The 26,013-nt window shown below is 44.0% G+C and overlaps 1 protein-coding gene across 1 annotated transcript in view; it reads left to right on the plus strand.

The window, feature by feature from the left end:
- The window catches only part of FAM114A1 (family with sequence similarity 114 member A1), a 70,636-nt gene continuing 44,623 nt past the window's right edge, over positions 1-26,013 (plus strand). The window contains exons 1-5 of the mRNA XM_045069298.1: positions 1-488; positions 974-1,113; positions 9,126-9,179; positions 9,670-10,028; positions 22,010-22,097. Coding sequence (XP_044925233.1) covers positions 9,678-10,028; positions 22,010-22,097 — 439 coding nt within the window. The 5' untranslated portion in view covers positions 1-488; positions 974-1,113; positions 9,126-9,179; positions 9,670-9,677. The remainder of the gene's footprint in view (positions 489-973; positions 1,114-9,125; positions 9,180-9,669; positions 10,029-22,009; positions 22,098-26,013) is intronic.

Raw genomic sequence — 26,013 nt, forward strand, 5'->3', positions numbered from 1 at the left:
CGGGGTCTGCCCCCTCGGCCGGCGTGAACCTCCGCGGAGCCTGACCCGTGCTCTCCAACTATCCGGTCCCGGCACCGAGCAAAGCTGAGAAAGTTTCCCCAGGGTCCCGGGTCCGAGTCAGAGGCAGGCTGCAGGGCCCCCGCCACCGGGGGTCACAGAGGGAGCAGGTCCCCATAAGGCAAAGGCTTCCATCGTGGGGTATGCTGGCCTTTGGCCTCGGAAAGCCGAGCTCTGGCCTTGGAAAACCGAGCGGCTCTGGCCTTGACTTCCCACCCAACTTCATCATCTCCCTTGCAGCCGCGCTTGCATTTCCACCCCAGCCAACACCCTAAGCTGGTACCACCTGGCTTCACGGCCCCGGGCCGAGCCTAACCCAGGCTCCCCGGGCCCCACCCGCTCGCCCACTCTCTCCTCTTACGCGCTGGAATCTGGTGACTATTTCCAGCGGTCTCCGTCCAGGCGCCTGAACTTCACTGCTCTTTCCTGGAGTAAGACGTTATCTCTGTCTGGGCTTAGGGCTGTGTATCTGCGTCCTGCTCATCCCGTCAGTTCCCATCCCAAACTGTAGGGGTACAAACAGGTGGCTTCTCAAATCAGTGTCTTTTGAACCCCAACCCGACGTAACCGAGGAGACAGCCTCTCTCCTCAGAGGCCTCTTTCTGCTCTCCTTTCTTCCTAGTGCCCCTTTCCAACCTCACCCAGATTCACCCCCTGCTCGCTCCTTTCCTCCATCAGAGCCTGAGCTCAGGAAAGACTCTGATAAGTCCTTACATTGTAAGCTTTAAGCAAAGGAATGAAAATTCCAGGGTAGTATTTGAAACACAAGGGAGTCAGTGCAGAAGGAGTTTGAGGGTGAGAGGGGGGGCTTTCTAGAATACCAAGGATTCGGCCCATACAAGAAGCCATTTATTTATAAGTCTGGCTAATGTCAAATATTCTCTCTCTTGAATCAATATCAAACAATATATTTCAGTTCTGTAAACATCGGAGGGTCAGAACCCAAGCTCAGTGCTCCGTTGGTCACAGTCCTGGAGGAGGAGGAAATGACACACAGACAGATCCGCCTTACAGATGCTGTAGAAGTCCGTGCAGAGTGTCACACAGAGCATGGAGGTTCGGGAAGCAATTAATTCTTGGGAAAGGAGTGGGGGAAATTAGGGAAAATTTTAGAGTAAAAAGTAACACTAGACATGGAGAGATGAGTAGGAGGTTGCCAGGCAGCTGAAGGCAGGGCAGCCCAGACAGGGGAACCAGACAGGCAAAGGCGAGGTAGGGAGTGGTTACAAGCTGTGAGCACTAATGGAAAGTCTGGTGAGGCCAGAGTGGAAGGTGTCCTAAGAGCTGGAGGAGGTGGATAAAGAGATCGGGGTCACAGATGTCATGCAAAGGTGTTTAAACCTAATTTTTTTTTTCTTGAAGATTTTATCTATTTGTCAGAGAGAGCGCACAAGCAGGGGGAGCGGCAGAGAGAGGGAGAACCAGGCTCCCTGCTGAGCGAGGAGGAGCCCCATGTGAGACTCCATCCCAGGACCCCGGGATCATGACCTGAGCTGAAGGCAGACGCTTAACAGACTGAGCTACCCAGACATCAAAAACCTAATGGTTTTTAAACAGGGGAGCAAATAGGTCCCATCTGTAGTTCAGAAAAATACACAGGAGACCGGTGCAAGACAGACAGGAGGAAACAAGCTAGGACTTCCTAAGGGGGGATCTCTTAGGAGCTGAGTAACCTCTCACCCAGAATTTTTGTTCCTGGTCCTCACTGACCAGTCCTTTTTAAAATTGGGGGCAGTGATTTTCCCTAGGGTACTGTGTTACCAAATTCTTATTTTGCCAAAAGAGTCTCTTTAAAAAGAAATCATTCCACGGCACTACTATTTCATAGAGTGAAAGATTTTAATGCCAAGAAAGGCGTGAAGTCCAACCTTGTAAGATGAAGGCAGTCCTGTAATAAATTTAGACTGATGAAAAACTTGCGATCTTGTCCTCATTTTTCTCTACCATCATGGACTGGTCCCAGTCCTGTAGTCTTCGGGGTTTGGAAACCCAGTATCCAGAGCATTTTGTCACTCTTACTCCACAGAGGAGGAAGGGAGGAAGCTCAACAGTAATGAGTTGTGCACCCACACAGAGACGGTGGGACCAGAGCATTCTCTCTCTTAGAGAACTCCCCTACCCCCCACCCCCAAGCCACCTGCCCCCTATTCTTTCATACTGCCTCCTGGTGGGGCCACATATTCATCCCAGTTATCTAGACATCATTCCTGGTGCAGGGCATTTGCACATACGCTTATCTCACCATGCCTGAGTATTCCAAGCAAAGCCACTTTCAAGGTTCTCCTCGGCACAAGGTCAGTCTCATTCCGGTTCAAGGTTCTCCTTTGCAGGAGGTCAGTGTCATTCCAGCACATCTTTCCCTTATCTGGTATGCTGTTTTGTATCTTCTCTTAACCGTGGCATGTTTGCTTGAAACAGTCTCCTGGATCTTCATTGACCAGGGATAACGTGAAAACAGATTATTCATTTTCTGAAAGACAGTAGCCATGTCTTCCGTTTTGAACTTATTTTTGGAGCGCATGGTGTACTTACTCCAATAGTTCTGGGAGCATTTTAGGTGATGAATGAATTTACTCATGAAAAACTAACTTATTCCCAGCCCACAAAGGCTCCTTTATATGCTACTCTTCCTCTCCTTGAAGTTTCCTAAAGAAGCCTCCTTGTTTCTGTGGGTTGAGTTTCGCTAGCATCAAGACAGGCTGTGGTGATGAGTGTTCCAAACCCTAAATCCGGAGAGATTTATGTCTTACCGCTTCTGGGGTACCCAGGCTAAGATAGGGACTGTCCCAGGAAATAGCGTGTGTCACAGCTGTAGTCGGAGTGCACTCTGATGGTCACTGTGCCTGAACAGCTGTCTTTAGGATACAACAGTTTCTAATGGCCTCGGATACAAGGGCACAGTCTTCAAAACGGATTACATCTCTCCTGTCATAACACGCAGAGGAGATAAAGGTCAACCAGAGCGAACGAAGATTTGGGGGTTTGGTTTTGGTTTAGAGAAAACGGAGACCTGTAACAGGTCAAAGTAAACAGAGATTAAAGATAACATACAATTAGCAGTTAAAGTAGGGTGAACAGTGTGGTGGCCATTTTTATTATCCCAAATGATGTCAAAATACAGTCTTCGAAATGTATAGGTTGACGGTCAATATTTTTAACAGTATGGGTTCAACATCTTATTTGGGATATTTCTGAAGGGATGGCTTTCTGTTGATGGTTGAAGGCAGGGCAGTCACAGGGAAAAGAGGTTTTGCTCAGCCATTTTTCTACAGCTGTTTCTACAGCTGTGGTGAACAGACCTAAGTCACCTGGACCCTCAGCTTGTTCTTAGAAGCTTGATGAAGCTTGATGAAGTCTCCATCCTTTGGGGCCTCTGGCATGGACTGCTCTAGAGGCAGGACTCAGCTAACCCAGTCAGGCTTTGGTGTACTCTCACAATCAAGGCAGAACTAGAAAATGTCTATCTCAAAGAGCGCTAAGCTGCTGAACCCGGAATAATCTTATGCCCTGGCAACAGAAGGGCAGGTCGCACCTGTGGGTGATTGCTAGCCATCCACCTATCTGAAGCATTTCCCATTTCACTGGTGAAAAATGGTTTCTAATCTCCCTTGTGCTAATTAGCACAGCCTGGGGTAGTGACTAAAGAGGGTGTTAGTGAAACCCTATCTAGAGGGAACACCCAGTAACAGATTTTTTTTTTAATTAAAGATTTTATTTATTTATTCATGAGAGACAGAGAGAGAGGCAGAGGGAGAAGCAGGCTCCCCAAGGTGCAGGGATCCCGATGGGGCACTCGATCCCAGGACCTTGGGATCATGACCAGAGCCAAAGGCAGATGTTGAACTGACTGAGCCACCCAGGTGCCCCCAGTGACAGATTCTGAATGCTAACTCAAGACCTCCGGAGAGTATATTCCTGAACAGGGCACCCCTGATGTTAACCAACCATGCCCCGCCCTCCTCACCCCCCCACCCGCCTCATCCCCTTCATCCCCGCCTGTAAGTTACACCTACGCTGCGCGTATGTTGCGCAATAGATCCTGAAGTATTTTAGAGCCCGTTAGGAACAGCATGGAGACACATTTAGGGCAAAGCATAATCAATAAAGCGTCCAAAATGTTTTTGCTTTGCCCAGGAATGTTTATTGTAGCTAGGTTTATTCTCATGTCCCTGCTTCTAGAAAAGTGAAATAGTTCGGAGTGCCTTAGTCGTCCAGATGAATAATAAGGATTTTCAAATTACAAAGAAATAAAACTATCAGACAGTGCCTCTAACCAGCTACTCATGGATACAAGGTGGGAACAAAAGTGATGCCGAAGCATCATTTATTCACGTACCCATTTTCCTTACGTCCCCAGGACCCAGATGAGGATAGAATAAAACGGAAAGAGGTTTAGGTCATGGCCCCTGAGCCACGCACGTACTAGACCAGGGGTCACAAACATTTTTGTCAAGGGCTGGATAGTAAATATTTCAGGCTTTGTGACTTTGTGGGCTATAAGGTCTTTTTTTTTTTTTCCTCCAAGATTTTATTTATTTGGCAGAGAGAGAGAGAGAGAGTTCGAGAACACAAGCAGGGGAGCTGCAGGCAGTGGGAGTGTGAGAAGCAGGCTTTCCGCCGAGCAGGGAGCCCTGTGGGACTCAGTCTCAGGACCCTGGGATCTTGACCTGAGCCGAAGGCAGCCTCTTAACCGACTGAGCCCCCCAGGCATCCGGCCATAAGTTCTTTTCAGCCACGCAACTCAACCATTGCAGGGTTAGGGAAGCCATAGATGGTCTATCAACAAATGAATGTGTCTGTGGCCCAATTAAATCTTATTTACCATAACAGCGGAGAGCAAGATGTGGCAGCAGGCTGCCGTTTGCCAACTGTCTTAGCCCAGTCCTGACTCAGAGATTTTCAAGAAGATTTTGTAAGTTTCCAAATGGATGGCAGCTTCTCAAGTACCCTCACTCAGTTCCACCTTCCTCCCACGAGCCACGGGCAACTCCCTTGTCTGTACGGTGGCATTGTTTCCTTCTCTCCTGCTTCAGCTAGGCATCGACCATACTCATTGCAAATCACCTCCTGCCTTGACTATCCTTGACTTTATATGGCAGCTAAAGCGAAGTGTGCATTTTTTGCCTTTCCCACCCGTAGACTTGTTTGCGGGAGTTTATTACTGAATTCAAGCATTTTTGTTTGAAAGGAGACATGCTAACTTAGTTCATTGGGTGACAAAGGACAAAGGAAAGAGAATATAGAATGTTTGGAACCATTTGCTGTAAGGTTGCTCTTGAGGAGTAAATGGGGTAAAGGCATTTTCTTGCTTTCATTTCAGATGACATTTTTAAGAACTTAAACTCCAATATAATTAACATACGGTGTTCTATTAATTTCAGGTGTACAATGTGGTAATTCTGCGATTCTGTACAACACCCGGTGATCATCACGAGTGCCCTCTTTAATCCCCATCACCTGTTTCCCCCATCCCCCCACCCACTCCCCTCTGGTGACCATCAGTTTGTTCTCTATAGTCAAGAGTCTGTTTCTTGGTTTGTCTCTCTCTCTCTCTTTTTTTCTTTGTCTGTTTTCTTTCCTAAATTCTACATACAAGTGAAATCATATGGTATTGTCTTTCTCTGACTTATTTCACTTAACTTTATACTCTAGCTCCTTCCATGTTATTGCAAATGCCAAGATTTCAAGATTTTATTCTTTTTTCTGGCTGAATAATAATATATATATATATATATATATATATATATATAATTAGATATATATATCTATATATGTGAGATATATATATCTATCTCACATCTTTTTCCATTCATCTACAGAGGGACACTTGGGCTGCTTCCAGAGTTTGGCTCTTGTAAATAATGCTGCCATAAACACAGAGGTACACCTACAATCCAGTAATCATACCACTGGGTGTTTGCCCAAGAAATACAAAAACACTAATCCAAATTACATTTTAATTCTAAGTCTCCAAAAATATTAATATAACAATATACATATGTGTTGAGCTTCCCACTATGTTCAAGAAGCCACGTTAAGTGCTACATCAAATATGAAAACAAGATACGGAAAACCCTTGTCTTCATAGCATTTACAATGTACGAGAATAGGAAAACCCTCAAGCAACTCTAACCAAGGTGAGCTAGACACAAAGCACTCTGGCAGGTCAGAGGAAGAAAAATGGTATCCAGTTGGGTGGAATGAACAATGGAGGCTGTGGTTTTTTTCACTGGGTCTTCAATGTGTGAAACACAACATATTGAACCGACAGCCATGGGAATGTCCCAGTCTCAGCCCAGGTTTTGGAAGGGAACAGTGGGAGGAACGCTGGTGGGACTGGAGTGCAGAGGGGCTTGGATGCCAGCTAAAGCTGGTGGCCTCATCTCAATGGTGCAAAGGCCCTGAGAATATGGGAATGGGATGGGGAAGGGTTGGGAAGTGAAAGGGAGAGCAACAGGCGAAGGTGAACCCAGTGTTGAAATCACCAGCATGAACCATAATGAGAACCTGAGCTGGAGGGGTAGCCATGGGGACAGAGGTAGAAGACAAGACATGAATTCTGAATCAAGGGCCTCTAGGATTTGGGCACTGGTTCAATGTAAGAGAAGACACTTGGTGGCACTGCAGATACAGTTGTGATATGTTTCAACTTCAAGGTTAGATGGGTTCAAATCTCAAACCTGCCGTTTACTGAGCCTCTGTTGTCTCCTCTATAAAATGGAGGTCCTAATATCTGACCCACAGGAGACAATATATGCAAAGAACTTGCCTTAATAGGCACTCAATAAATGATAGCTTTCAATAAATGATAGTTTTAAGCCTGGGTTATTGGGGAAATCTAGGCACCGTTAAGAGGAAGAACAAGTATTAGCAGTAAGACAACAGGTTTTCATTTAGATGGGAACAAGTGTCCAGCTGGCCATGGGGACTATTTATCCAGAAGTAGTGTTATTAACGTGTACCATTATTGTATGTATTGTGTATACTCTTAATATATTGAGATATAATTCACATATGACTGAACTCACTGTTTGATAGTGTACAGTTTCAGTGGTCTTCGGAATATTCACACAGTTGTGAAGCCATTACTATCTAATTTTAGAACATTTTCTTCCCACATCATAGAAATCTGTGCCCATTAGTCCCTCCTCATTCCCCTTCCTTCAGTTTCTGGAAACCACTCCTTCACATTCCATCTCAATGGAATGAAGTAGATATTTGAAAGTCACAACAGGAGAGTGGTGTGTGAAACCTTGAGAAAGGAATGGGGACAACAGAGCACGAGCAAAGACACTAGCCAGACAACCTTGGGGACGGCTCCGTGAGGGACCAGAGTTACAGATGCGTGTGATTGAAAGCCTACACTCCATGTGGCCAGTATGTTAAGTGGCTTCTCACATACCGTGGCTTTAGTGGCAACTAGAGGTTTGACCAGTTGGTAAACACTGAGGTCAACAAAAATATCCACTGATCGGACTGAGACGTGGCATCTGGTATAGTGAGAACACTGTGTTTTCATGTTAGCCTGAGAAAACTGTCATCTTAAATTAGCCTTCTAGATCTGTGCTATCTCCAGTAAGGTAGCTGCTAGCTGCTACACATGCCTATGTAAACTGTAAACTTAAATCATTTAACATTAAATAAAATTTAAAAAGTAGTTGCTGGGGCACCCGGGTGGCTTAGTTGGTTAAGCCTCTGGCCATGGATCTCAGCTCAGGTCTTGATTTTAGGGTCATGAGTTCAAGCCCCACATTGGGCTTCATGCTGGGTGTAGAACCCATTTTTAAAAAGTTGAGAGGTGCTTGGGTGGCTCAGTGGGTTAAGCCTCTGCCTTTGGCTCAGGTCATGATCTCAGGGTCCTGGGATAGAGTCCCGCATCAGGCTTTCTGCTCAGCAGGGAGCCTGATTTCCCTCTCTCTCTCTCTGTCGGGCTCTCTGCCTACTTGTGATTTCTCTGTGTCAAATAAATAAAATCTTTTTTTTTTTTTTTTTTTTTTTTTTTTTTTTTAAAGATTTTATTTATTTATTTGACAGAGAGAGATCACAAGCAGGCAGAGAGGCAGGCAGAGAGAGAGGAGGAAGCAGGCTCCCTGCTGAGCAGAGAGCCCGATGCGGGGCTCGATCTCAGGACCCTGAGAGCATGACCTGAGCCGAAGGCAGCGGCTTAACCCACTGAGCCACCCAGGCGCCACCATCAAATAAATAAAATCTTAAAAAAAAAAAAAAAAAAAGGTTGGGTGGGAGGGTACCTGGTTGGCTCAGTGAGGTAAGTACCCGTCTCTTAATTTTGCTCAAGTCATGATCTCAAGGTCAGGGTATCAAGGTCATAGTATCAAACCCCACATCAGGCTCCAGGCTCAGCAGGGAGGCTGTTTGAGATTCTCCCCCTCTCCCTTTGCTCTTAGGCCCACTCTCTCTTTCTTAAATAAATAAATCTTGAAAAAAAAAAAAGGTGCTCAGTTGCACCAGCCACATGTCCCATGTTCAGTGGGCATATGTGGATATTAATTACAACATTGGACAATGCAGACATAGAACATTGTCATCATTGCAAAAATTTCTGTTGAATGGTGCTGTCCTATAAGATATAATAACTTGCAAGCTTCATAAAAAGTTTTCAGCTTTTTAGGTACTTTCGCAAGAGTGACCTGCTCTTATTTCCCTCCCAACTCCTGTGTTTCCTTGTGTAAACTGTTGTCCAAATAAAGCCCAGACCTTCACCAGCTGGTGTCCAGCAAAGCACACTTATGTGTCCGTAGGTCTCTTTCTTGATGTGAATCTCTGACAATGTTGCAAAGCTAAAGGTCCAGTTGTTTTTGATAAGCTCTTGGGTCTTTTCTGTGCTTATTCTCATTATTGCTATAATTATAATTAATAAAGTGATGTTAAGTAATTTCACAGACATAGATAATGCTCTTAATTTCCATAGACATATCCCCCCCATACCACATCAGAGATCCATGAAAGTTTAGAGATAGCACTGTAGGGTCGTATTAGTTTCCTATGGCTGCTGTAACAAATTACACCAAACTAGTGGCTTATAACAACACAGATTTCTTCTCTTACAGTTCTGGAGGTCAGCCATCCAAAACCAGCTTCACCAAGCTAACGTCAAGGTGTTGGTAGGTCTGGTTCCTTCTGGCATCTCTGAGCGGAGAATGGTTTCCCTGACTTTTGCAGTTTCTGGTGGCTACAAATCCCCATATCCCCTGGCTTATGCCCTTCCTTTGTCTTCATTACTCCAAGCTCTGCTTCTGTCATCTCATCACCTTCTCCTCTCTGTAATCAAATCTCCTTCTGTCTTTCTTTAAGGACACTTATAATTTCATTTAGGACCCACCCACATAACCCAGGATAATCTCCCCATCCCAGAATCCTTAATTCAACCATATATGCAAAATTCTTTTTTGCTGCATAAGGGTAACATTCCCAGATTCCAAGGATTAGGATAAGGATATCTTTGGGAACCATAGTTCAGCCTACCCCAAGGGTACATAAAGTTTCTTATTGTTAGAAGAAGTCCTTCTACTACCAGATTTGATGATTTGGGGTTTGGGATTCAAGTTTAACAATTCAGATTAAAGCAGAAAATGTTTGTAATCACGTTGACAGGTATTAAAATGTCTGACGACGCCAGTGACACCTCAGCCACTGGAGACAAAGCAGAAATTGCCAAGATGCCTGAAGAGAGTGAATTTTCACCCAAAGACACAGAAGCCCCCTGTGATTCAGCTGTGATTTCAAACGAGCCGACAGCAGCTGATGCCAGAGGCGATGGGCATGAAAATGCCACTGTCCAGGGTGCAGAGACCACTGACTCTGGGCACCCTGAGTGGCCCCAACACAGCAGTATCATGGAGTCCCCGCTCAATGGAGAAGTGACTGATGATACGCTTGTTGAATGCACTGACCCCGTGAGCCTCGAGGCAGAGCTCGGATCGGAAATACCCCTGAAAGAACAAATTAATCAGGTAGGTGGGGTCCGTTCCATTCAGTTCACCCCAAGTTCTTCCTGATACCTGCCGTGGGCACAGATTGGGGTATTTTCTATGCTTACGGAGATCGGGGGATTTCAGAATATACTGTGATATCCTGTCTGGTCTTCAAAAGGGTGTCGTGTGGTGAAAAAAGACAGGAGAATAATTGGGCAGTATAATATTTGCATTTTGATATTGTGGTAATAATAATTGTGGTAATAATAATAACAGCCACCAAAGACTGGCCAATCCCCTGTATGCCAAGTGCCCCACTGGCCCCTTAGGTAATTCACTCCATGCACTAGTTCTCTGAGGTTCTTTTTTTTTTTTTTTTAAGATTTTATTTATTTATTTGATAGCAAGAGAGGGAACACAAGCAGGGGGAGTGGCAGAGGGAAAAGCAGGCTTCCTGCTGAGCAGGGAGCCCGACGGGGGACTTGATCCCAGGACCCTGGGATCATGCCCTGAGCCAAAGGCAGAGGCTTAATGACTGAGCCACCCAGGTGCCCCTTCTTTGAGGTTCTAAGCTGGATATTATTAGCCTTTATCTATAGACAAGGCAATCCGACTCAGAGGTAGGAAGCAGCCTGGTGAGATGTGAAGCTACTTGGTAACAAATGGAAGATATTGAAATGCTGAACCTAAGGACCCCGAGTTATTAATGAGCCTGATTCCATCCTAAACACGTCAATCTTAAACCATCAGATCACTATCTTATCATTACCCAACACCTTCCGAAGACCAGAGGCAGAACATGTTCATGGCCTCTTCATTTCGGTGCCTGCACCCATCTTTCTGGGGGATAAAATAGACCAGTGTCTCCCAGCTGGTACCTCGTACAACATCAGCTGGGTTTTCTTGTCATCTTCATCTTCAGTCACGGGGCTGGCGGGGATGGAGAGGCATTCAGCATGGAAGAAGGAAGCGGGCCACTCCCTTCCGATTCTGCCTTTCAGAGCGAAGGTGGGAGACGGGGAATCGGGGTTTTTTCCTCAGTCAGGCCCCAGCCCTGCTCCTCTGAAGTGTCCCACTGTGGGTTATCTCCAGGAAGGGACTCTACTGCCTGCGGTCAAGGGAGGACACCAAACAGAACCAGGGGGCCTGGCTTTCCCCCTCGTACCTAACATTAACACTATTAATTGGGGCAAGACATCTAATTTCTCCGTACCTCCATTTTTCCCTCAATAAAATGAAGAATTTTCACATGAACAGCACAAGGTATTCTTCTGACTAGTGTTTTGTGATTCTTTTATTCAAAATAAGGCTCCTTGTGCCTCAGTTTCCTCAAGGGGTTTAACTTTTTTTTTTTTTTAAGATTTTATTTATTTGTTTGACAGAGATCAGAGTAGGCAGAGAGAGACAAGAGGAAGCAGGCTCCCTGCTGAGCAGAGAGCCCGATGCAGGGCTCGATCCCAGGACCCTGAGATCATGACCTGAGCCGGAGGCAGAGGCTTTAACCCACTGAACCACCCAGATGCCCAAGGGGGTTGACTTTTAGAACCGTTTCCAGAGGAGATGGACTCCCTCAGATAGGCGAGTGTTTCCTGTGACCAGAGATACTTAAACAAAAGCAAACAGTGCTTGTGGAGGAATGTCAGGGAAGGGAGTCTGAGGACTAGCTGAGAGCTTGAAGGAGGTATGGGAAGCATACAGGCACAGTTTCATCTTTGAGTTCCAAGGGTTCAGACCCTTCAAAGCCACCCACGGACCCCCTAAGGGATTAAGTACTCCTAGAACAGAGGTTCTCAACTCCAGCTGAACCTTTCAACCCTTGGGAAGCCTTTAGAAAATACTGATGCTCTAGTAGTCGGTTCCCCAGAGAAACAGAGCCAACAGGATACATATTTAAAAATTCTATAGCTACATACACCCTGTACCTGCCTCTGGAACCTGTTTTTCCTGCACGGTTTCTGTTGTGCGAAGCATTGGTTCTCAATTCTTATCCTAAGTGCCACAGTCAATAAATATCTTCGTTCATTCATGAAACCGTATCTTGGCCACAGCCTTGCGACCCGAGATGACGTAAGCTCCCCTAATTCAAAATATATATGCTCCTGGTGGATAGATTATACATTCCAATTCCAGATTTCTTTTTTTTTTTTAAGATTTTATTTATTTATTTGACAGAGAGAGAGATGACAAGCAGGCAGAGAGGCAGGCAGAGAGAGAGGAGGAAGCAGGCTCCCTGCTGAGCAGAGAGCCCGACCTGGGGCTCGATCCCAGGACCCTGGGATCATGACCCGAGCCGAAGACAGTGGCTTAACCCACTGAGCCACCCCGGCGTCCCTCCAATTCCAGATTTCTAATAATGAAAATGAGACTGCTAATAAAGAGAGCACAAGAAAAAGTCAGTGTGCTCCTACCTATCTTCCTTCATTTTTTGAGGAAACTGAATGAGTCCTGCTCTTTTAAGATTTTATTTATTTATTTGAGAGAGAGACAGAGAGAATGAGAGCGAGCGAGCATGAGAAGGGGGAAGTCCAAGAGAGAAGCAGACCCTCCTGCTGAGTAGAGAGCCTGGTGCGGGCCTCGATCTCGGGGCTCCAGGATTATGACCAACTTTTGGAAGCTGTTTATAAACTCCTTACTGCTACAGGGTTAGAGCCAGTGAGCAAACAGTGCCCTCCTCTCCCTGCGTGATACTGATAGTTCTCAAGGACTTGGAAAGAAGTATTTCTTCACTGTGAGACATCCCAAAACCATCTGGATGGAAGTGTAAATGTTGGCCATGGGGTTGGGACTGTGGCTCTGGGTGTATGCGTGTGGCCATCGGGGCTGTGGCTCTGGGTGTCTGCGTGTGGCCTTGCACCAGGAGTGCAGATGAAGCCCAGTTGTGGGAGGAATGTCCGTCAGTATGTTTGTTCTAAGAAGGCAGAAAGCTGATGTGGCTGGTGGGAGGGCCTTGCCGGAAGAGGATATCTCTTCCACCCAGGTCATATTTAAACCCTTGAAAGTAGGTACAAATTTAGTCTCTTTTTAAGGATTACCCAGAGAAGAGAGTTCTACTATCTCTCTTGGTAACTTAGCCTTTTAAGTCTATACAAGGAGTCAGTGTTGTGCTTTATCTCCAAGCATTGTTCAGTTGCTCTAGTTTATTGCCTTGTTGGACACTTAGGAAAAATCCTTTTGCAATGATGAAAACAACGATTTTTCTCTTGATGTAGAAGAGAGTTAATTCTAAAGAAAGCCTTGAATCAAAAGTTCATTTACAAGTTGACTGTGGATCTTGAACACGGGGCCCCTGAGGAATGGCAGGGCCAATAGGAAAATAGCCAGGCTCAAAAGCCTACTTGATTCCAGGTATATCTGAGCCTAAAAAAACCCCCTTATCCCTTTAAACAAGCTCCTAGGAGAAAATGTCAGCTTTGTTAAAACAAACAAACAAAGCACAAAACAAAACAAAGATCCAAAAAAAACCAAAAACAACAACAAAAATACAAATCTGTTTCTATTTTTTCTGGCAGAATACCATTTGAGAAAATTTAACCAGTGTCTTCTAGGACACACTAGATTTTGTGCATATATATATATATATATATATATATGTTTTAAAGATTTTATTTATTTATTTGACAGACAGAGATCACAAGTAGGCAGAGAAACAGGCAGAGAGAGAGGAAAGCAGGCTCCCTGCTGAGCAGAGAGCCCCATGCGGGGCTCCATCCCAGGACCCTGAGATCATGACCTGAGCCGAAGGCAGAGGCTTTAACCCACTGAGCCACCCAGGCGCCCTCCTTTTTTTTCTTTAAGTGACTTGTATCTGCATCGTCACTTTGGGTCTAAGCTTCACCTTCGTCTGAGTCAGCCCAGCGGCTATAACCTACCTGGTGGGTAGGGCTGTGACTAGGAGGGGCCCAGAGAAGAAGAGGCCAGTGATTTTTGCACTCAGAGGGGTGAACTCTGTCTTTGGTGTTCCTTCTTTTTCTTGCCCTTTATGATGTACAGACTAGAAGCTATTGGGTTGAGACTTCCTGCAGGATCTACTCTACAACACCCATGAGAGATGGTTCCCAGACTCATTTGAATATTGGAGGTTAGACTCTCGAGGGCCTCTGCCAGCCCCAAGACAACACGTGTTGTGCCCAGGAACCTGAGTGGCTCCACTGTCTTTGGGATGCCTATGGTCTAGTTGGAGAAGGGAGTGTTGTATGAAAGTAACGAAAGCATATCCTATGGTACTAGATAGGGCAGACACAAGGGAAGCCTTAGATGGGCCACTTAAATCAGTCTTCAGGAGTCAGGAACATCTTCAGCCTCAATTTAAAGATGTTTGTCTCAAGTATTAGTAAGGAGTAACATTGATTTCCAGAGGTTTTTCTGGGACCTTCTTATAGACTGGCCTATCACCCCCTACAAGATCCCATCTAAATCAAATTTCCCTAAGTTCTTAACACCAAGAAATGTTACACAGAGTGGGAAAAAAGTCATCTCTATTGTTAAAAACCAATACATAAGGTCAATTATGAAAGTAAAGAATTCCAATGTTATCACTAAAGGTACTCACAGAGAGAAACATAGACTACCACTGGTTAGTTCTCTCCCTAGAAGAGGAAAAATGGGATGTGTAAGAGCCATCAGATTGCTATCCAGGGAGACAAAGAAGAGCGAACATAGACCAAGACATACAGATGGCAGATTTTTCCCTCTTAAATGAACAAGTCAAGTTTACTCCTGTTCTTTTGGGTATTTTCCCCTTTAAGCCTACTTTCCGTGAGGGCACTCAGTTTGTTTGTTTGTTTGTTTGTTTGTTTTTTAAATATTTTATTTATTTTTTGACAGAGATCACAACTCGGCAGAGAGGCAGGCAGAGAGAGAGGAGGAAACAGGCTCCATGCTGAGCAGAGAGCTTGATGCGGGGCTCGATCCCAGGACCCTGGGATCATGACCTGAGCAGAAGGCAGAGGCTTTAACCCACTGAGCCACCCAGGTGCCTGGGCACTCAGTTTTTGACTTTGGCGGATGTTGGGGCAGTTTGGCCACATAAGGCAGTAATTCCTAAATCTGGTGATATAGTGGACTAACCTAGGGAGATTGTTAAAAATTCAGATTCCTGGGGCGCATGGGTGGCTCAGTGGGTTAAGCCTCTGCCTTCAGTCCAGGTCATGATCTCAGGGTCCTGGGATAGAGCCCCACATCGGGCTCTCTGCTCAGCAGGGAGCCTGCTTTGCCCTCTCTCTCTGCCTACTTGTGATCTCTCTCCTTCTGTCAAATAAATAAATAAAATCTTTAATAAAAAATTCAGATTCCTAGGCTCTACACTGAGATTTTTATGCAAAAGATCACAGTGGGAGCTAAGACTGTGTATTTTTAATAAGTTCCCCTAGGTGATATCCTTCTAGTCAGTCTATAGACTAATGTTTGGGAACTACTAACACTGCGATTACAGAAAGAGCTAGTTGGGGCATCGGGTGAGATTGAGAAGATGGTGAGTTCAGTATTGAATGTACCATAGGACATCCAAAGGATTTTAGGGCAGTTGGTTAATTATAGCCTGGAGCCCAGAAGAGAGATTTGGAGGCCATTAATACCTGGACATTAAGAAATGGGAGTGGGTGAGATTGCTTCCAGTGTTACATGTTAATAGAGAAGCACAGAAGCCAAAGCCTTGGCCCTGGAAGGTTCCCATCCCTAAGCCAACTTGGCTCTTAGATTCTTTATGATAGCTTGTGGTAGCCAGAAGTTGAGATGGAAAGGGCTACCTCATCTCTTCATGATCTTAGCACATTCTATAAAAGAAATCAGATCACAAATCACATCGCACCACACTGACTTTCGAAATCGAACATTAATTACTCAGAAATTAAAAATAGTTCACGACAGCTGTTTCTCACGTAGGCTGGAGACTATCCCATCATTCTGTGCTCTTCGGTGTTTTGACCACCACCCTGAATGAGTTTCACTCAAGACAAACACCTAAAATTCCAGAGGCAGGGTTTTCTTCCTTTAGAGCTGGCGTCAGAGAAACTAGAACTCCCCAGATTTCAGAGTTGGTTGGAGAACTCCATCTTACACAGGGCAAAAACCTCTCTTATGCCCTGTTCATGAAAAGATAGAAAGAGATTCTAAAATAAATGTAGCCATCTGTAACTCTTGAATACCTTTAATTTCACCATGGAGACCCACTTTCACGTATTCAGAATGCTAGTTAATAGTTCACGGTGTCCACCAGATAAAATCTACTTCTACAATTCAGTAGACTAATTAACAAAGCATCAGGTGTTAATAAAGTGACAGGTCATAGAAATGCTCGTGTTGTATGCCTCTGGAGTATGGCTTTCCTGATTAGGATGACAGCGGACCACCCCGAACTACGCATATTTTCTTGGAATGCTGGAAGCACTTGGATTGCCACTTAATTAAGCAACCCCCATAATGTCACCACAGGCAGTTAGGAACTTTCTAAAGTAAACTGAAATCATCAAAATAAAAAATGGGCCAAGAAAGTCAGAGTCGGAAGATAGGGCATGGAAACCATGAGAAGAGGCTAGTTGAAGACTGGAGATGTGGTTAAGCTGCAGACGCTAGTGAAAGGTCACGAGATGAATGACTAAAGGAAGCCACTGTGGCCCTGATGAGAATGGCTTCATGCACTCGTGGTGGCCATGGGAGAGTCCTGTGGCAGGGGGAGGAATGAAGGGAGGCAGGTACAGACAGTAGGCACGTCTTGTAAGAGGGAAGAAGTGGGAGGGAGAGCAGACACCAGATAGGCTTGAAAGAAACATTTTGTCATTGTTGATTTTTATTTGTTGGTTTTAAGATGGAGGAATCGTGTCCATGATTGAGTGTGGAAAGTAGCAGGTGGAGAAAGGTTGAAAAGCCAGGAGAGGAGGAAAGACCAACCCATCCAGGCCCAGTGGAGTTCAGGGGGAGGTGATCATTGTAACTAAGAGGAGGACATCATTTTCGGAATGCTAGAAGGGAAGGAGGTGATTGTGAATGGGGGTGCAGTTAGCTTTGGGTTTAGATGGGTTTTTTGTGTAGGCCAGTATGTATTTGTGCATAAAAAGGACTACTCATGGGGTGCCTAGGTGGCTCAGTTGGTTGAGCATCTGACTTTTGATTTCGGCTCAGGTTGTGATCACAGAGTCCTGGGATTGTGCCCTACGTCAGGCTCCGCACTCAGTGGGGAATCTGCTGGAGATTCTCTTCCTCTCTTCCTTTCCCTCTGCCCCTCCCCCATCTCTCTCTCTCTCTCTCTCTGAAGTAAATAAATCTTTTTTAAAAATTAAAAAATAAAAGGGACTTCTTGGACTTTCAGTTTGGCTTAAACAATCGGTATTCAATGTGTTAAGGTTATAAATTCAAAAATATAGTGCTTCCTAGGCTTTATATTTATCTCACAAATCTTACTCTATTTGGAAGTCTAGCAAAATCCAGCAGGCACTTTCAAGGGACTTTTGATAAATGATTGGCCCTTTTTACCAACTTAAGTGTGTTCAAATAGTTTAAAATTGTGTCTATATGAATGTAGCATATTCTGTTTTCTTTTTTGAGCACCTCATTCATCTACTCAAACAAAACTTTGCTGAGTGCATAGGAAGTATTACAAGCCTATTAACTTAAATTATAGAGTGGACCTAAAGACCTGTTAGAAGTCATAATACCACATATAAACTTAGGAAGATTTCAACTTAAAATCAGAAATTTAATCATTCCAGGCAACTGGGTGGCTCAGGTGGTTAAGCATCTCCCTTTGGCTCAGGTCATGATCCTGGGGTCCTGGGATTCAGCCCCACATGAGGCTCCCTGCTCCATGGGAGGGCCTGCTTCTCCTTCTCCTTCTGCCTGTCATTCCCCCTGCTTATGCATGCTCGCCCTCTCTCTGTCAAATAAATAAATAAAATCTTAAAAAAAAAAAAGTCCGGTCATTCAGTTATTCACTTTAATTATTTTTTAAGTTTCACTCTAATTTCTTAAACAATAGTGCAGAAAAGACCAAATATGCATAAATATATTAATAGTATGATGTTGATGCTTTAAACCTTTATATATTTAATTTTAAATATTCCCAGAGTGGAATGATGCATACCCACCAAGGAAGAAAATTGCTTGGAAATAACTGAGGCCATTTTCAAGCAAATATTTTGACAGAACTGCAGGCATCCAGAGAGATTTCCATCTCCCTGAATGTCACACTGAGCCCCTTTTAGAGCAGCCATGTCATGAGTGACAAAAGCTAAGAAGGGTTTGTTCTTACAGATGTGAACTAGGGATAGTACCTGATTCTTGATCTACTCAAGCATATAGGACAACCAGGTTGATCTTTGATCTTTCATGACAAGTACTTATGTTTCCATCTAAATGTTAAAGGCCTTCAAGATCAATGGAATTCTAACATTCATACCTTTTTTTTTCTATCTAATGATACCTGTATATCTGATTACCTGAAATAAATCAATATATTTTCCATTTAATGATAAAGACCTTTAAATGGGACACTAGGTATGTACATATCTTTTCTATTTAAAGGACTTTGAACTTGATGGAATCCTGCATTCTTCATATTCTTAGGACCACACAACAGTTGCTGATGTTTAAATGATCTTCAGTTGAGTTTTGGATATCCCTCATGATCAAGCCAAGTCTGATTTGCTCTTGTGAAATGAGGTCATTCTTCTGAGAGTTTATGAGGAGAGGCAGGAAGTTAAGAGAGTTCCCATCTGGTGGCCTCGGTTTTCTCTGCATATTCATATGGGAAGCTGTCTGTTAAAGGAGGTGGGGAGTCACATGGGATGAGGATGAGGAAAAGGCTTTAAAATGACCATATTTGAAAATGGAAGATCTGAGTAAATCCATGCTACCTACTTTATTGACTCCTAAGTGTGTAACATTAGAGCCATTTGAAGCAGAGGTAATACTCAAGACAAGAATTCATGTTGAAGCGTTAGTTTATATGGTTTTTATATCAAATGTGCTGCACGTTTAGCCATTTGAGTACTTGCTTTAGATAACGAATATTTTCATAGCTGATCACGAGGTCACAGCTCAATGTCAAAGGAGCTTTATTAATAAAGCAATTGAAGCAGTCATTTATACTGCAAAAAGTTCTAGACTCATTTAACATTTATTTTCATTTGCTAGTCAATTACCAGCTGTCAGAGCGTATTAAGTATTATAAATTTGAGTCGGAAGCTGTCACCCCTAAGTGTATTAACTCTCCCTAATCACATAGGTAGTGATTTGTCCTGTGAAAGAATGATATTAATCACCAACTTACATCTGTCTTCCTGATGGTATAAAATTGCCACTGGCTTCCATTGCAGATGTGAAGTAAATCAATGTAGACACCAAAAATGAAAGCAGACAGTCATGAATCCTGAGTATTTCCATTCATGTTAACAAGCTCCTCATTGTTTCCAGACAAAAATAAATGTCAGCCAACTTTCAAAACTTTTTGCTTCTTAGTGTTAAAAAATATAACAGTTTATTATTATTATTATTGTTCTTGTTTTTTTTAAAAGATTTTATTTTTTTATTTGATAGAGATCTCAAGTAGGGGGAGAGGCAGGCAGAGAGAGAGAGAGAGAGAGAGAGAGAGGAGGAAGCAGGCTCCCTGCTGAGCAGAGAGCCCGATCCCAGGGGCTCGATCCCAGGACCCTGGGATCATGACCTGAGCTGAAGGCAGAGGCTTTAACCCACTGAGCCACCCAGGCACCCCTGTTCTTGTTATTGTTATGGAGGAGTATTTATTATGTGCCAGACACTATGCTCAAAGTTTTATATGAATTTTTTCTTTAAATATTCATAATAACCCTGTGAGGTTATTGGTTCTTAAACTTACGGTTCTTATACTACTGTATCTCATTTTGTAATGAGTAAGTGATGTCTCAGAAGACCTGAATAAATTGCCCCAAATGGCAGAGCCTGGAGTCCAATCCAAGCAATTTAATTCCATACCCTTTTCTCTTGACCAGTAGTCTACACTGATGGATGGTGTTTGCTGTTTACTAGGTGAATCAGCTAAGAATGCCTTTGGGTACAAATAACTAAAATTCAACACAGAGTAGCTGATCAAATAGCAACTCTTTTTTTTTCTCACTTAACAGAAAGAATGAAGACAGTCAACTACTCACCTTGGTTTAGTAGTTCAGCAATACCAGGACCAGTGACTGTAGCTCCCTCTGGCCTTTCCCTCATATCCACAAAGATGGCTGCTTCAGCAGAGGCTGTTACAAGTATATTCACGTTCAGGGCAGAAAGAAAGGATGTGGGAAGAGTTGGCGCCAGCCATAAGTGTGTAGTTTATCGTGAAAGCAAACGCCTTCCCATTTGTATCCTGTTGGCCCAAATATTTGACATGACCACCCTGATCTCCAAAGGTAGAAGGCAGGAGGGAGAAGGGAAGGGGCTGACTGATGGGCCAAACTTGGGCCAGAAGTTATGGAAGCTACAATGTCCATAGGAATATTTCACTGAACTAACTTACTTTCTTTCTTTCTTTCTTTCTTTCTTTCTTTCTTTCTTTCTTTCTTTGGAGGAAAGAGCTGTGATTTCTCCAGCACCTAAAGTATTACTCCTAATGTATTCTTGCCTCATTTTCTAGAATGTGTTCCTAGATAATAAGGGAAAGCTGTAGTTCCACTACCCAAATCAGGGCTCCTCGGGTGCAAGTAACAGAAACTATGAATACTTAAGAAAATGGATGAATTTTAGTCAGTCACTCAACAAATAAATGTATTAAGCACTTATTATATGCCCTGTACTCTTCTAGGCTCTGGGGATACATATCAGTGAACAAAACATCTAAAAAAAGAAACAGACAGACAGACTCACTGACGATGCAGGAATCTCATGGAACTTGAAGATGTGATAGGGCCTTGAGGAGGGACAGAAACCAGGGGCTGAGAGGCTGTCAGGAATTCAACAGCTTCTCCAAACATAGCTCCTTCATTCTGTTCACGCTGATTTCTCTTAATCCTTAGTCAGCAAGACGGATGGAATATGGTCACCCTACATTGCCTGAATTTTCATCTTCTATTCAGGCAACCAACTCAAGCTAAACCAGTCTCTCAATCTTAATCCAAGTACTTAAGCAGAAGAATTTGAACCTACAGAGCCCAGGGACAGTGAAAGACACCTTGAAAGGCATCTATCTCAGGGCACCTGGGTGGCTCAGTCAGTTAAGCGTCCGACTCTTGATTTTGGCTCAAGTCATGATCTCAGGGTCATGAGATCGAGCCCAGTGTTGGACTCCACGCTCAGCATGCAGGTTGTTTAAGACTCTCTATCCCTCTGCTTCTTCCCCCCAACCACCCCCCTTGTCTCTCTCTTCCCCTTTCAAAATAAGTAAGTCGAAAGAAAGAAAGAAAGAAAGAAAGAAAGAGGAAGGAAGGAAGGAAGGAAAGAAAGAAAGAAAAGAAAGAAAGAAGAAAGAAAGAGAAAGAAAGAAAGAAAGAAAGAAAGAAAGAAAGAAAGAAAGAAAGAAAGGTGTCTACCTCAAAAGGCTACCTATTGGCTGCAAGCCATCTCCAGGCTTATTGGTGCTTTTCTAGACACTTCACCTGTCATCCATCAGAGCTCCCTCCTATCACCCCAGAGTTGGAGAATTACCTCTACCTGGAAGAGAACATTTGTTTAGCTACATTAAAGTTGCTAGAGCTTTGAACTTTTCCCAATCACTTTGTGCCCTAATAAGTTAAATGATTTCCCCCTACAGCCCTTGTACCTATCTTCCAGATAATGGGATATTTGGGTCTTTCTTAACATCAAATCCCCTCCCTCTCACTTCAAGCCAACATGGCTACTGATCAGTTTTGTTCTAAAGTACACATTGAAATATGGGTAGTATTCTTTTATGCATTCTTTTATGGCCCTTATGAACTTTAAGCCAGGGAGATATTGTTACTGATGATTTTTTTTTTTCTTAAATCTCTTTTTTTGTTTCAAACCAAGGGTTTTGTGTTTTGTTTTTGTGTTTTGTTTTGTTCTGTTTTTCCCATTCCTGCATATACTGAATTGCTAATGTTTTTCTATAGGCTGTGGATTCACCTTCCCGTGGAGGAGGATGGGCAGGCTGGGGCTCCTGGGGCAAATCTCTGCTCTCATCAGCATCTGCTACAGTAGGTAAGACTTATATGTCACATTTGAATGGATAAAGTTCAGCAGCCTGATAATAGCATTTGACATTTTGATCATACCACGTACTGGCAGAGGTTACCATCAGCCTGCAAGATAATAAGAGCAAATCATTTTTACTCTCTGTTCTAAGTGCTTCATGTATATTGATACATTTATTCCTCAAAATAACCCTAGAAAGAAGTATTTTTATTTTCTCCGTTTAGAGATAAAGAAGGTGAATTACAGAGAGGCTAAGACCTTGTCCAAAGTCAGTAGCTGGGTTGAGATTGGAACTAAGTGGTACAGATTTAAGTGCTATATTATATTGCATCTTAAGATATACGATTTGGGGTCTTATATTCTCAAAGTTTTGTCCTTGTCCTCCCACCTGAATGTTTTAAAATATACAACTAACCTACTCCCTGGAAGGATTTGAGGTATTTCAATAAAATATGCAGGTATGAAGGATGTAGAATATATATCCCAAGGCTGGTAGAGTAATTGAGCATTGACCTTGACTCTCAGCATCTTGGCTGCCAGTAGGTTATCAATTTTTCATGGAATGATAAACCAAAACTTAGTTTATCTGGATAAATTTCTTTTCTGGGTGTTACATTTTTGAAGACATTTCTTGTATTGGCTCTGTATGTATAAGGAGAAGGTAACAATGGACCATGTCTTCATCAGTATGGGTTTGTCAAAAAATTCTTCATGTGACCATTTCTCATGGGCTTTCTTTGTGAAAACTGAAGGTGTAACATCAACATGTCTAAGCTGAGTTAGCAAAGGTATTTCATCTTGACAGTGGAGAGCAAGGAGCAGGACAGGGGAAGCCTCAGGTAACATAGCTCTGAAATCATTGAAATCAGGTGTTCTCAAGGTATAGTCCATGGCTGTTACCTCCTAAAAGCAGGAAGGATAGAAAGGCTGAAGGTCCTTTGTCCCACTCCAGCAGACATGGTCACGGTCTAAGGGCCAAATAACTAATTAGATGGAGAGCCTGTAAGAACAGGTCGACTGCATTCCTCTATTTTGTGTCCGGAACGTCAAGGAGCCCTGGCAAGAAGAAGATGGCAGTCAAATAAATGTTGGCCTTTGGGGAGACCCTGCAGAGCAGATTTTTTCTGTTGCTGATTGATGGGGCCAGTTGTGCTGTGGATACTACATGGGTAGATAGAAAAACCAGCCAAGTTACAGGAGAGGGGCCTATGTTGTGTTCTGAACAGGACAGAGTCTCTTCAAGAGAGTGAAGACAGGGGCCTAGAGGCCTCTTGCTTCCCAAGGAAAACATTTGAGCTCTTAGGGGCTCTCCCGTAGATCTTGCCACCAACCACACATAGGAGTGCTGTGCTTTCTGATTCCAAAACCATGGAGTCCAAAAGTTTTTGGCATTTGATTAAGTCATAGAACAGTAAATAACATGGCTACCAAATTACGCAGCTCTCCTTGTGGTTTATGTCATAAAACATGAAGTATTTTGGGTGCTTCAGAAGCAATAATGGTGCCCGGAATGCTTATAATGAATTTGGTGCTTCAAAAGCTTCCATTATGGACAAAGGATTTACTTTTCCATAAAAAATCTAAACATAAGTTCCTTCCCTGGTAAGCACTGAAATCCCTTGCCCTGTGAATCACAGGTCAGATGCTTTGGGTACAGGTGCCCCTTCCCAGACCTGCCATCAGCTCTCGTGTTTGTGACGATTTCTCATCAGCCAGCAGCTACACCTAACTGTTGGACTTTGAGCTTCGCTGGACCCTTACAGAGTTTTCCGTCCCCCGACAGATAGCTTGCCTGTTGAATTTACCACCTGTTATCTTCTTAGGTGTCCTCTTGTAATCTGACCCTTGCACAGAGAGCGCCTGGGGCAGCCATGGTCGGGTAGACTACATTCCAAGGCCTCTGGGTTTTGTTACCTGGTTCAAGTGCAACCAGTAGCTGAAGCTAGCTTTACCGCTTAAGAAGCAGGATGTGATTCCTCAGCGGGTCCCACCTCATCTTGGGGGGCACACATCTTTTAATTTGATCTGAAGTCAGTGTGTTAATCTATGGCCTGTGCTTGGGTTTGCCATTACTCTAGACGTTTCCCTGTGTCTAAGGCACCACAAAGATGAGAAATGCTGGATCTTGTTCATGTGGCCACCCCTGAAAACGTCTGGTGGTTCTCCCCTGGCTTTGCGCAGTAATCGATCTGGAAAAGCCTAGAGAGAGAATGGTCGTGGACCGGCGGGGTCACTGTGCCAGTCCCTGGCGCCTCCTTCCCTGCTCTGGTGGGTGCAGAGAGACGGTTTCAGAGATTGTGTGACATTTGCACATCGCCCTGTAAGCTATCAGAATGAAGTTGGGTTCCCTGCCGAGTGACCTACCAGGCTGAAATCAGGGTGTCAGCCGGTCGTGTTCTCGCATGATATCCAAGGTCGTCTCCCAAGGTTATTCCAGTTGTTGGCAAAATCCAATTCCTTGAGGTTGTAGGCTTGGCACCCCCATTTTCTTGCTGGTTATTGGCCGGGGTCACCTGCCGCTCCTCGAGGCTGCCTGCTTCCAAGCCGACAGGATCATCTCTTCCCCCTGCTTCAGATCTCTCCCTTCAGGAAGGGTCTCATCCTTTTTATTTAAAGTTTTGCCTGATAAATCAGCCCCACCCCCAGGATGATCTTCTTTAACAAACTCAAATTCAACGGATTAAGGACCTTAATTATAACTGAAAGATCACTTCTCCTTTGCCATAAAATGTCCCCTAATCTTGGGAGTGAAATTCCATCAATTTCAGGATCCTGCTCACGCTCAGAGGGGAGGGGATTACTCCTGCTGTGTGCACTAGGGGGCGCTCTCTCAAAACCACCTGCCATGCTTCCCTCTTCTGTTTGAAGTCCTCCTCACTTACCCCACCAAATCCAGAAACTTAAGCTCAAAGAAATTCTGAAATGTCAACGCCTGTTCTAAGAATCCTATCAGACAAATTGGAGCTCTGGGTAAAAAAGTAGAGCTGAAACTTGTCCCTCATCACTGGTCATCAGAACCCCAATGAATGCAAAAGCCATCCCAAAGTTGCTCCTGAGGAATTATTTTTGGAGATTTCTGGTCAAGACATGTGTGACTTTCCATAGCAATAGTAGCTAAAGTAATAGCAATACATACTTTAAAACTGGGTAAGGATCTCTGTGTGGACCTGAGAGAGAACTAAAGCTTGTAGCTTAAAGGGGCGGGGGGAGGAGGCTGAAGTTACGGGTTCCAAGGCTGGAAAGCTTGGTGGTAGGTGGGAGTGATAACAGGGATCACAAACGTCCCACAAATGGAGAGGTGCCACAGCCAGCCTGAAACAGAGGGGTGAAATAGGGTTTACAAAGTTATGGGAGTCATCCTGGGTTGACGTCCGGACCAAACTGCTACCTCGGGATGGAAAGAAGCAAGCCAGTGAGGGCTCTGTTAGGTACAGCTAGGACACCCGCCCCAGACTTTGTAGCACTAATAGGTTCTTATCACAGGGCAAAGAAACATATTGGAAAACAGAGCGCTCCTAGTGGTAGGTGAGCTCTTGAAGGTTTATAAATTGCCTGTGGAAAGTAAAGAAAGAAAATAACTGCGTATTCCCTTGCAATTGATTCCCGCTCAGAAACCTCATGTTACTACCCCCAGGGTAATTCCAGCCACAGAAAGGAGTGCAAAACACCGAGTCAGTAACAGAACACAGGGCTGTCAGTTGAGCACTGGAAATAGAAGCCAATCCTTCTTACACGTGTTGAAAAACTGCAGTCACAGTAGTTTGAGCTGTGCGGAGTTAGCAGGGGAGTACTTGGAGACTCGAAATGTTTGGAAGGTGGTTCTTTCTTGGAAAGAGCACTGGAGCAGGAGTCCTATAGACATGAGCCCTGGTCTTCACTGCTCCTAATGTGGGATCACGAGGGTGGCCACTAACTAGCAATA

This window comes from Mustela putorius, unplaced genomic scaffold (assembly GCF_011764305.1).
Source record: "Mustela putorius furo isolate JIRA1106 unplaced genomic scaffold, ASM1176430v1.1 tig00000083_pilon_pilon_pilon, whole genome shotgun sequence".
Lineage (NCBI taxonomy): Eukaryota > Metazoa > Chordata > Mammalia > Carnivora > Mustelidae > Mustela > Mustela putorius.